General features: G+C 51.7%; 2 protein-coding genes across 2 annotated transcripts; one reads left to right on the top strand and one right to left on the bottom strand.

Annotated features, from left to right (window-relative positions):
- Positions 1-5019: 5019 nt before the first annotated feature.
- LOC126503465 (testis-specific serine/threonine-protein kinase 5-like) lies at positions 5020-8096 on the top strand. Its single transcript, XM_050145175.1, is given in 9 exon segments — positions 5020-5283; positions 6114-6221; positions 6405-6607; positions 6690-6745; positions 7020-7152; positions 7233-7348; positions 7717-7848; positions 7932-7995; positions 7997-8096. Coding segments are annotated over 9 exon segments (1176 nt in total).
- Positions 8097-8510: 414 nt separating this feature from the next.
- Hgh1 (HGH1 homolog) lies at positions 8511-11362 on the bottom strand. Its single transcript, XM_050145361.1, has 6 exons — positions 10703-11362; positions 10523-10623; positions 10323-10421; positions 10035-10126; positions 9834-9956; positions 8511-9756 (listed from the first exon to the last, which is right to left on the bottom strand). The coding sequence occupies exons 1-6, from the start codon at positions 11314-11316 to the stop codon at positions 9604-9606; spliced, it is 1182 nt and encodes a 393-aa protein (XP_050001318.1). The 5' UTR covers positions 11317-11362; the 3' UTR covers positions 8511-9603.
- Between the last annotated feature and the right edge of the window lie 265 nt (positions 11363-11627).

The raw sequence follows: 11627 nt of genomic DNA on the forward strand, positions 1-11627 counted from the left end.
GAGGGGAGGGGAGGGGCGGGGAGGGGAGGGGCGGGGAGGGGAGGGGCAGCAACAGCTGTTCTGGGCACACACCACGTATTGTCATATTCGAAACACCTAAAAAATACCTAAAACGCCTAATTCACAGACAAACAAACAGTACATATCCCCGTGCCTATCAGAGGTACGTAGCCAACATATCAACAGGACCTTGGGAATTAAAATGATCATATCTCAGCCCCTGGGCAGCTCACAACTAGCTGTAATGTCCAGCTCCAGGTGAAACCAAAGCCTCTAAGCCTGGAAAGAGGAGCGGGGGATAAGCAAGGAAACGAATAGTAAGACATACTACAGGAGATAGGATCTACTGTGAAGGGGTTTGGTCTTGGTGCCAAGAAAGCAAAGGTGGGAAGGGCTTCTTCTGGGAGAGTTGGGGGAGGAATATGCCAGGAAGACTGGAGTACCTGCAAAGAACCAGAGGCTGAAATCACACAGATGTGTGTAAACAAAAGAAAGTCGTGAGCAAAAGAACCAAAACAGCCCGTTGAGAAAAAGGAAGCAGTTCGCGATTACGTTACCCAGGCCTGACAGCATATGTGAGAAGTGGAAATCAAGCTGTGGTTGGACAGGGTCCTGGAGGGCAGCTGGCTGAGGGTTCTGAGGCAAACACTGAGACCTGATAGTCTTTTCCTATAGTGGGAGGGACTTGAATCTATTTCTGTTGTGAGGATGGAGCCTAAGAAAGAACGACAGGATATATATGGGCACGAGAGGGGAGCATTCTGCAGATGGGGTCATGGTCTAGGAAGATGCCAGAAAATAGAAGGGACAAACTAGGGTAACTGCCAAGGAAGGAGGTCTTCTCCAAGCTCACACCTGGACAACTCACTCTCCAGCCTGAAAAGCCTTGCATTGGCATTGCCATGGCAACAGCCCAACATGCCCCTCCACAGCCACAGTGGTCACTTTTCCCTCCCCAACCACACAAACTGCCCAGCGTGATCACAACTTAATTTTTACTGTTATCATTCAGCATAAGGCCCAGTACATGTGGTATTGAGTAACTCTGTCACAGCCACCCTCGTCCTGCAAGGATGACGCGACCACCGGAGCTCTTCTCACTGCAGTTTTTATTCAGGACCTTTTTAAACAATTGTATCTCTCTTTTACCCTCTCTCCTTTTCTCCTTTTCTTTTCTCCTCTCTCTCTCCTCTCTCCTCTCTCTCTGGGCAAACCTCTCCCAGCCCTTAAGTAGGCATGGGCTGCCAATCCTGAACTGCCAGGTGGGCACTGCCCATAGGTTCACGCATATGCAGGCAGCTGATAATCATTGCGTGATCATAGCATAGGTCAGGCCTTAACCATCTCAGGAGTTGATTATACATCTCCATCAGGTGTGACACCACGCAGCTCGCTACATAACTCAGTGGAGTTGATGGGCTACTAAGTGCAGATAAAGAGGACAAAGACAATGCAAAGGGACTGGAGAGGTGGCTCAGCAGTGAAGAGCACATTCTCCTCTCTCCCACACTGGGCAGCTCACAACCAGCTGAAACTTCAGCTCCAGAAGAAATCAAAGCTTCTAAGCTCCACGGGCATGCACACTAAAGTGCACATACCCCCCCCCCCCACACACACACATGTACAATTAAGAATAAAATCTTGCCAGGTGGTGGTGGTTCACGCCTTTAATCCCAGCACTGGGGAGGCAGAGGCAGGTGCATCTCTGTGAGTTTGAGGCCAGCCTGGTCTACAGAGAAAGTTCCAGGACAGCCAGGGCTACACAGAGAACCCTGTCTCGAAAAACCAAAGGGGAAAAAAGACAGATAGTTGCTAGCTTCCATTTGGGTTCTGGCCTAAGTGAGAGCCAGGAAGGGGAGGGGCTCTGAGTAGACAGCAGCAGCTCAATGGCACTGGTGGCCTCGACAGAGTTGTCGTGTTTTCCTTTTGTTCTCTAGAAGTAATGCCACTCACCTACAACCATCCTCACCCAATGGCGCATATACCCACAGCCTTCTCAACTCCTGGAATGCTAACCTGTAGTAAAACCCAGAAACAATCTCCTTTTACCTAAACTCCAGATTAACCAGAGGACAGTTACTGTGTGCATATTTTCAATATTGCTTTTCTTTCCAAGACAAGGATGGAAGCTATGAGCCATTCATTCCAAAAATTCACAGGATAACAAGGATGAAAAAATAAATCTGACAGTTCAGGCTTGGCTATTCCAAAGCCTTATAGTCAAGGCCTGCACATCCGGCTACAGGTTTCAGAGCAGGAAGACACCAGTCTCCAGGTCTCATTAGACTTCTACAATAGTCCAGGCCTTGATGAATACTCTCAGGACAATATGCTGGTCCCTCTAGCTCACAGCAGAGATCTCGCACTTGGCTTCAATTTCATCATCTTTTTTAAAATATGTACTGTTTCATTGCACTCAGATTTGAAATCCTGGGTCTGAACTACCTCTAGCACTTCTGCTGTGGGATATTTGTTCAGTGTGTGAAAATGTATTTGCTGTGATTGGTGTAATAAAAAAGCTGAACAGCCAATAGCTAGGGAGGAGATAAAGGCTGGATTTCCAGGGAGATAAAGGAAGAGAAGGAGACAATTGAGGCCCAGAGGAGACACCAATGAGACATGGAGTCAGATACACAGAATGAAAAAAGGTAAAAAGCTACATGGTAAAATATAGATTAATAAAAGCAGGTTAATTTGTTATAAGAGTCAGTGGAAGACAGGCGGTGGTGGCGCACACCATTAATCCCAGCACTGGGAGGCAGAGGAAAGCAGTTCTCTGAGTTCGAGGCCAACCTGGTCCACAAGAGCTAGTTCCAGGACATGTTCCAAAGCTACAGGGAAACTCTGTCTCAAAAAAATAAGAGCTAGCAGAACAAACCTACGCTAAGGCCAAGCTTTCATAATTAATTGATAATTTCATTATTTGTGTGAACTGGCGGCCCAAAGAAAAAGACAACACACAGAAGTGTGTTCAGGGAATCAGACATGATCAGAGAGATGCAGCTAAAATGATGACTTAGAATAGCAACTGGCACATGGCGCATGCTAAGTAGTCAGCTGCGACTCTGGACGTCAGAACAAAAGAGAAGTGATGGTAGATGCCATGCTCTGAGGGAGTGGTCTGAGGTGGTGGCTGTGCTTGCCCTGAAGATGTATTCAAATCTGAAGAGAGACCTAGGAGATAGGCGTCCTGCAGCAGGTCTGGCCTGGGTCAAAAATCAAAATCCAGTAGAGGAAGACCAGGATAGAGGATCCTGGACTGGACTCTCATCACTTCTGACTCTGTGACCTTGGCACCCCCTCAAAGAATGAAACAGTGGTTGATTTCTTTTGACCTCTTTATATCCTTAGAAGACTTAACCCTTCCAAAGCTTGTTTTCTCGAGACAGGGTTTCTCTACCTGTCCTGGAACTTGCTCTGTAGACCAAGCTGGCCTCAAATTAGAGATCCACCTGCCTCTGCTCAATTGAATTGCTTGACAGAGTGCCGCCGCCACCCAACTCCCTCCTGACTTCTTTAATAAAGGATGTATTGTGGCTGGAGAAATGGCTCAGCAATTAGGAACACATACTGCTTTTGCAGGGGACCCAAGTTTGGTTTCTAGCACCCGTTATCAGGTGGCCCAAAGAAAAACAACCCCCTAAAACTCCAGCTCCAGGAGATACAAAACTCTGTGGGGTCTCTCTCTGTCACACACACACACACACACACACACTCACACACACTTAAAAATAGTAAAAATATAGGTAACAAGGAGGACCCTAAGAAGGACACATGGATCTCCCTGGGAAAAGGAAATAGATGAGATCTCTTGGGTAAACTGGAGGCAGGGGGAACAGAGGGAAGGGGATAAGGGAATGGGAACATGAGGGATCAGGATGGTCGAGTTGAGGGCAGGACGGAGGGGAAGAGTAATAAAAGCGGTATCTTGATAGAGGGGGCCATTATGGGGTAAGGGAGAAACTTGGTGCCAGGGAAACTCCCAGTAACCCACAAGGATGACCCCTGCTGACTCCTAGCAATAATGGAGAAGGTGCCTGAACTGACCATCCCCGGTAATCAGATTGGTGACTACCCTAATTGTCATCAGAGCGCCTTCATCCAGTAACTGATGGAAGCAGGTGCAGAGATCTACAGTCAATACCTGACTGAGCTCTGGGAGTCCAGATGAAGAGAGGGAGGAGGGATTATATGAGCAAGGGGGGGGTCAAGATCATGACTGGGAAACCCACAGAGACAGCTGATCTGAGCTTGTGGGAGCTGGCATCGGACTGACCTAGGCCCTCTGCATCTGGGTGACAGTTGTGCAGCTTGGTCTGTTTGTGGGGCCCTTAGCAGTGGGGCCAGTACCTGTCCCTTGATGGATAAGTTGGCTCTTTGGAACATATTTCCTATAGTGGGATGCCTCGCCCAGCCTTGACTCAAGGGATAGGAGCTTGGTCCAGCCTCAACTCGTTATGCCATGTTTTGTTGACTCCCATGGAAGGCCTTACCCTTTCTAAATGAAGATAGAGGAGTGTACTGGGGATGGGGGTTGAAAAGGGAGGTGGTGGAGGGAATAGAAGGAGTGGAGGGATGGGAAATTGGTTGGTGTGTAAAATAAATAAATAAATGAAAATAAATCCTTAAAGGTCTTTTATATTCAATTACATGTAAAGTGGCCCACAAAAGCCTCGTCCTGGTGCTAACCCTTCATGTGAGTTCTCACCCCACAGAAGGGGAGTACAGCATTAGATAGGGCCAATCCAGTAAGATAGCCTCGACATGTAAGGTCTCAGTAACTTTGAGGGCACAATGCAGATGCATCTCTAGAACCTTCTATTTTAGAACCTATACCCAGTTCCTTGGAGTCTTCACTCTCTAATCAGTCCAGAGCTGTCTCCCCCGAGCCTCTCAACCTACACTCTTCGCTTTAAAACTCAATAAGCCTTCAGAGAACTTTTCTCCAAGGGGCTGTGGGTCCCACCTGGCCTCCCGCTTCCCCAGTCCCCGCCCTCTGAAACAAGTTGGCCCTTGGAGATGTCCCTACCCCCACCTAAGCTGGCCCACCAAGTCCCCTTCTGTGGCACCCTGCCCTCTCTGAGAAGCAACAGTCGTCGCGAGCTGCATCAGAGGGTCTTCACAGAGCAGGTTCGAGAATGCATGGACAACGGCTACCTGCTCTCCTCCAAGAAGATTGGCTCTGGTGCTTTCTCCAAGGTCTACCTGGCCTATGCAACACGTGAGCGCATGAAGCACAACCCGAAGCTATTCTCTGACTTGCGGGGCAAGCACCACACTATGGTGAGGGAGGCCTGCCACCTTCTCTGTGGGCTCCTTAGGTATCCCACCCTGGCTTCCTCTATAGGATCTCCCTCCTAGGTCCTGTTTCTTCTCAGCTTCCCCATGTTCTGCTTCCCAATCTCTCAAACATGCATATGCCCAGGACAGAAAGAAAGTGGGGCTGGCACCACCTTTTGAGAATATTGCTCACCCAGCCACTGGGAGAGATTCAACAATGTGTGTAAAGAACAGTGGGCCTGGGCTGGAGAGATGGCTCAGAGGGTAAGAGTACTGGCTGCTCTTCCAGAGGTCCTGAGTTCAATTCCCAGCAACCACATGGTGGCTGACAACCACCTTGCCAGCAGTACATCATATGCTTAATAAATAAATCTAAAAAAAAAAAAAAGGCTGGGTGGTGGTGGCACAAGCCTTTAATCCCAGCACTCGGGAGGCAGAGCAGGCGGATCTCTGTGAGTTCGAGGCCAGCCTGGTCTACAAGAGCTAGTGCTAGGACAGGCTCCAAAGCTACAGAGAAACCCTGTCTCGAAAAACTAAAAAAAAAAAAAAAAAAAAAAAAAAAANAAAAAAAAAAAAAAAAAAAAAAAAAAAAAAAAAAAGAACAGTGGGCCTATTCTGAGGAGCTTCTTTTTTTTAAATTTTATTTATTATGTATACAATATTCTGTCTGTGTGTATGACTGCAGGCCAGAAGAGGGCACCAGACCCCATTACAGATGGTTGTGAGCCACCATGTGGTTGCTGGGAATTGAACTCAGGACCTTTGGAAGAGCAGGCAACGCTCTTAACCTCTGAGGAGCTTCTACACAGCTGACTGCTTTCCACCTTTCTCAGGTAGCTATTAAGATTGTGTCCACGGCTGAAGCCCCAGTGGAGTACTCCAGAAAGTTCCTGCCCCGTGAGATTTTATCACTCAATGCCACCTATAAGCACCTGAACATAGTAAGACAGTCCTTGCCACGCCTGCTTTCTACCCATGCTTGGCTCCCCTTCCCTACTTGGAAATCCTCCCTTTTGCCCTTGCGTACAGAGCCCATTCTCACCCATAATTGGGATCGAGTACACCTAACAGTCCCAACACTCTTGACCCAGGCCTTCCTCAGGAAGACGGTGTATGTTTGGTAGGTGCAGTTGTACGAGACCTACCAGAATAGCCAGCGCTCCTACCTGGTATTGGAGTTGGCAGCCCGAGGTGACCTGTTGGAGCATATCAATGCCATGTCAGACCTTCGATGCTGCCCAGGGCTAGAGGAAGAAGAGGCCCGAAGGCTGTTCTGGCAACTGGTCAGCGCTGTGGCCCACTGCCACAATGCCGGCATTGTGCACCGGTGAGGGCGCCATCTGGCCTACCTGCCTGCCTGGGTAGCTGCTGACCTACTTGAGCCCAGCCCCACATTCCCTTCTCCACAGGGATTTAAAATGTGAAAATATCCTGTTGGATGACCAGGGCTTCCTAAAGCTGACAGGTGAGCCCACACGGCTCCCTTAGTTCTGTTTACTTCTGGACCCTACCTCCTAATTCCTCCTGTCCTCAACTCTGACCTAGCCCCAACTGTCAGCTCCTACCTACAGCCCACACCCACAAGGGGCCCCACCTGGTCTCTCCCTTACTCTCATTCTGTAACATACTTTCAGAGCTCCCTCCCAGACCCCACCATCCTGACAGATACCCTTTTGAACCCACTCTCCCGTCCTGTCCATCACCTGTGTTGCCTTGCCCTGCCTGCATACTGTGTGCAGATTTTGGCTTTGCCAACTGCATGGGGCTCAAGAACTCACTGCTGAGCACCTTCTGTGGCTCTGTGGCCTATACGGCCCCAGAGATCCTCATGAGCAAGAAGTACAACGGTGAGCAGGCTGATCTGTGGAGCCTGTAAGTACCCCCAGGTACCCCCGGCAGGACCCAGGGGTGGGCTTAGGAGGGCCAGCACCCTGAGGAAGCTGCGTCCCCAGAGGGATCATCCTCCATGCCATGGTGTCTGGGAAGCTGCCCTTCAAGGAACATCAACCCCCTCGCATGCTGCAACTGATTCGCCGTGGTCCCATCTTCAGGCCAGGGCTGTCCCCAGGTGAGCAACACCATTCCATGCTCCTTCCAAGCCCCAGCTCAGGCCTGGTGAGTAACCAGAGACCAGGACCACAGCAAAGAGAATAATGCTATCACCCCACTCCATCGGCTGGAAAAGTACCATACCACACATTGCATGCTGGGAAGCTGAGGGTAGGACTGAAGGATAGCAATCCTACTGAAGAATATGGCACTAGTCCAGAATACCCCACCCCTTCTCTGTGCCTCAGTCCCCCTCTGATGGTGGGCAGAAGCTCCTGAATCTTTGCCAGATTGGCAAGGTTCTCTCTCAAGCTGCCACCATTTCTGTTAGTTGTGGGTGTGGGTCAGGGTTACTGGCAGGCTCCAGCGGTGAGCCCTCCCCTGTAGAGTGCCGGGACCTGATCAGAGGGCTGCTTCAGCTGCATCCGTGTGCACGCCTGGGCCTACAGCAGGTGGCTGCTCATTGCTGGCTGCTACCTGCAGAACACATACTGTCCTCTACGCTTGGTGCTACCCCAGGTGGGGCATGGCTCCCGGTGATTGTTGGGCTGCAGGGAGTGCCTCTAACACTCTACATGACCCTCTGCTTTGGTCCATTGCAGAACAGGAGCATTCCCAGTCGGCAATAGGCCCTGGTAACACAGAGCCTCGCGGAGATATGGTGTACCAGAAGCAAAAGCTGCAGCACCTCCAGAGGCAGGTCATCTCTAAGGAGAGTGTCTCTTGCCCAGCTGTGCAGCATCTGGAAACCTGTACCAGAGGAATAGGTTTTACCAGCCTTGGGTTATGGCACACCATGGCAGGTGGCTGCGCTCTACGCCCCACATTCCCCAACAGGAACATGCCTGGGCACTATCTGGTCAATTGAGGGTAGGTGGGTATGGGCAGATAAAAATGTTTTTCTGTGGAGCCGAGGATGTAGCTATCTACACAGGGAGGGCTGGTGGCCTCTGGGTACCTCCTTGGGAATCTGGGTCAGAGGGAGCACATGTACCTAGAGTATCAAAGCTTTAACAGAGGGCTGGAGGGCATCACGATGGGGAGAAAGACTCATGGTATGAATGAAACACCGAGCCATGGCATAACAACACATAAAGCATTTTTCCAGCTTCAGAGATATGGAGTGGAACACTGCAAATTCCCATGAAGACTATGGGCCCCTGGGACCTGGGAGGACCCATTGCTGAGAGGGAACAGCATACAAAAGCTTCACACAGGTGGATCAAGATCTGTGCCTCAAAAAGGGGGACACAGTGGGGCAAGATTTGCCATGGTTATCTACAGAATGAAGAAGAAGGGCTGTATAGAGGGAGTAGGCTCCATAAATTGGGGGTAGGAGTGTCTAAGAATAAATGCTTCAAGAACACCCAGGAGAATCTCTACAGAGGTAGGCAAGGCGTGATCAGTAGGAAGGTCTTGAAAGGCAACTGTTGCTCAAGGAAGCTAACTGAGGAGCACATTCTATCTAAATGGCTAACTCTAATTCAACCTGGGACTAAGGAGGCTAACCAAAGACTAAAGGCAGGGGCCAGTATCACGGGTGGAGCAGAGAAAGAGAGATAGCGAAGGAGAAACAGTACCCAGCAGTGATCCAAAGACAGGCCTAGAAGGGCAGAGCATCCTAGGAAGATCCTAGAATTCAAGTGTGATTTGTCTTTTTTTTTTTTAATATATTTATTTATTGAGTATACAATATTCTGTCTGTATGTATGTCTGAAAGCCAGAAGAGGGCACCAGACCTCATTACAGATGGTTGTGAGCCACCATGTGGTTGCTGGGAATTGAACTCAGGACCTTTGGAAGAGCAGGCAATGCTCTTAACCGCTGAGCCATCTCTCCAGCCCCCGTGGTTTGTCTTTCAAGGGGGTCTTGGGCAAAGGAAAGCAAAAGGACTCCAAAGGTTGGGGCTCATAGCACGGTTGGCACCACTAAGCCAACTCATGTCCAGATCCTTCAGTGTCTTCAAGAATGAAAAGCTCTAGCTGGCTGCCCAGGGCTTGCAATGTTTTTGGTCCAGCCCTAACAGGAAAAGGCTCCTCACAGCTCCAGTGGCCATCAGCTACCTGCCTCATATATAAGCAGCTACGACACAGGACCTGGCCACCTCCAGCTCAATAGTCAGCACTGAACAGCCTGCATTCTTGCCGGGTGCAGTAGAGCACAGGAATGGGCAGTGTCCTTGAGCTTCTCAACATTTACTGGGTGTTTACCCTAGAACCCTGAAGGAACCCTGGCAAAGGTAGATATGGAGCTGGCACTTCGGCAAAAGGAGCTTCAAGTCCGTGGGGCACCCTTGTCTCTTAGCTCTTGAGCAAGCTCTAGCTGTTCTTGCTGGTCTAGCTGTTGCAGCTGTCGCTCCACGTCTTCAGGCACCTGCACCTCCAGCAGGTTGTCCATGCCAACCTCTGGCTCGTCACCAATAAGCACCTGCAAGCAGAGGAGGCAGGTGAGCAGCTCGTTAGCTATGGGCACAGCGTCCCTAGCCTTTCTGACCCTGCGCTCACCTGGATAAGCTTCTCACAAGCTATTCGCACATCGGGCTCTGGCTCCCAGTTGTGTAGCTCTCGAAGGACCAAGTAAGCACCCTGGTCCCGTATCTGCTGCCGACCAGGCGCAGTGGCTGTCAGCTAGGGAGATGGAAAGGGTTACTCCTCAGATACTAATATGTTTTGTAGGGAGCATTAACATCACAGACCCCTGCTCACCAGCATGATGGCTTCAATGAGCATCTTCCGGATGTCAGCATCTGGCTCTCGCTGTTTGTCTGGTGGCAAGTACTGCAGGTCAACAGGCAGCCCTAGGAGTGAGGGTGGGAGCTGTGTTGGACACTGAGCCATGCTCTGCCTGGGTGAGCCTCACTGTGTGTGTGTGTGTGTGTGTGTAAAACAACCCCCCCCCACACACAAAGGCTTCTGAAAGGACTCCAGACCCGTACATTTCTCCCTCTCCCCTTTAGCCTAGACAACCCTGAGACAACCACCTAAGTCACTCACTATCCATTTCTTCCTCGGAGAACTCCTCAGGCCCAGCCAAGGGCAATAGCAAGAAGGGGAGAATGTCAACTTGGGGCCCGAGCAACCATTTGTGGTGTCCTGGAGGTGGAAACAAGGAAAGGAATCAAGAAACTGGTCCGTTGGATACTGCGGGACCTGTCTCCACCCAGCAATGGCCCAATCCCCTCCTTGTCACTCACCATGCTCGAAGCAGCAATTCCGAAGTGTTCCCACCACTCCTCCCCTCCGCACCGAGGAGTCTGGGTACTGGGTAAGAGGCAGCAGCCGCTGGACCACGCACCTGTTGGAAGGCCACACTCACTGCTGTCCTTGTCCACTTCCACTCCCCCTCCCGGCCCGCGTAGGCATCTGGGCTTCACCTGTCCTGGTCCAGCAGAAAAGCACGCACCTCCGCCTGCTGGCTAAGGTTAGAGAGCAGCGGACCCAGGTAATGCAGGGGTGCGGCCACATTGTAGCTGGGCGTGCACAGCGCGTTAACCAGCCGCTCCAGACCCAGGCGCTCCGTCTCAGCGACCATCAGTTTCTCCATCAACGCAGCACACGGCGCCAGCTCGCGGCTCAGATTAGCCAGTACCGCTGCCGCCTCTTCAGCCCAGGGCCACTGAGGGTCCAACACGCAGCTCAGCAGGCGGGCAGGCAGCTCCGGGTCCGCCGCTAGCAGCTGCCGGTGCAGGCCGGGGTCAGCAGCCAAGTTCACGAGCGCGCGGGAAGCGTCGCGGGAAGGAGCTGGGGTCGGAGCCACCGCAAGCTCGGCAAGAGCCCGCAGCAGCGCTGCCTGTCCTGCCAACAGCGCGCGGCCCGAGTCGGAACCAGTGAGCGCCAACACGTGCTGCGCCGCGACCGCCTGCAGCTCTGCCCGCACGCCGGGCTTTAGAAATGGCAGGAGATCCGCCGCCTCCGTGTCCGCGCCGGCCTCCTGCTCTAACAACCCTCGCTCGCCCGAGAGCCCCGAACCCACTCCCGGGCCCCGCATGCCGCCAGCGGTTTCAGTCTCCGTTCCCTCTACCAGGGCCACGACCCGGCCCCCTTGGAAAGCGGAAGTCGTTGCGACCAATCCGAAGCCGAGGACCCAGCTGAAGTGGGCGGGGCCGGCCTGGGCGCGAGGCATTGTGGACCACGGTGTTGGGATTTCGCCTAGGTGTTGGGGCACACGTAGGTGGTGCAGGTTCCTTCCCACCTTCCAAAAAATCTAAGAGCTTGCGGCGACTCACAGCCGATTCACAGCCGCTGCTCTGCCTCCAGTGGTATCAGAGCCACGCGGCCAGCACGCAGAGTTGGAAGTAG

Source organism: Alexandromys fortis, unplaced genomic scaffold (genome assembly GCF_014885135.2).
Source record: "Alexandromys fortis isolate MF-2015 unplaced genomic scaffold, M_Fortis_MF-2015_v1.1 scaffold_2_1_26212458, whole genome shotgun sequence".
NCBI classification, from domain to species: Eukaryota; Metazoa; Chordata; class Mammalia; order Rodentia; family Cricetidae; genus Alexandromys; species Alexandromys fortis.

Bases quoted from the DNA above. Each gene is read 5' to 3' on its own strand.
- Hgh1 (XM_050145361.1), bottom strand. From the start codon at position 11,316: ATGCGGGGCCCGGGAGTGGGTTCGGGGCTCTCGGGCGAGCGAGGGTTG. The intron at 10,624-10,702 runs GTGAAGCCCAGA...GCCTTCCAACAG, and splicing joins TTTCTGCTGGACCAGGACAG to GTGCGTGGTCCAGCGGCTGC. The intron at 10,422-10,522 runs GTGAGTGACAAG...TTCCACCTCCAG, and splicing joins GAATTGCTGCTTCGAGCATG to GACACCACAAATGGTTGCTC.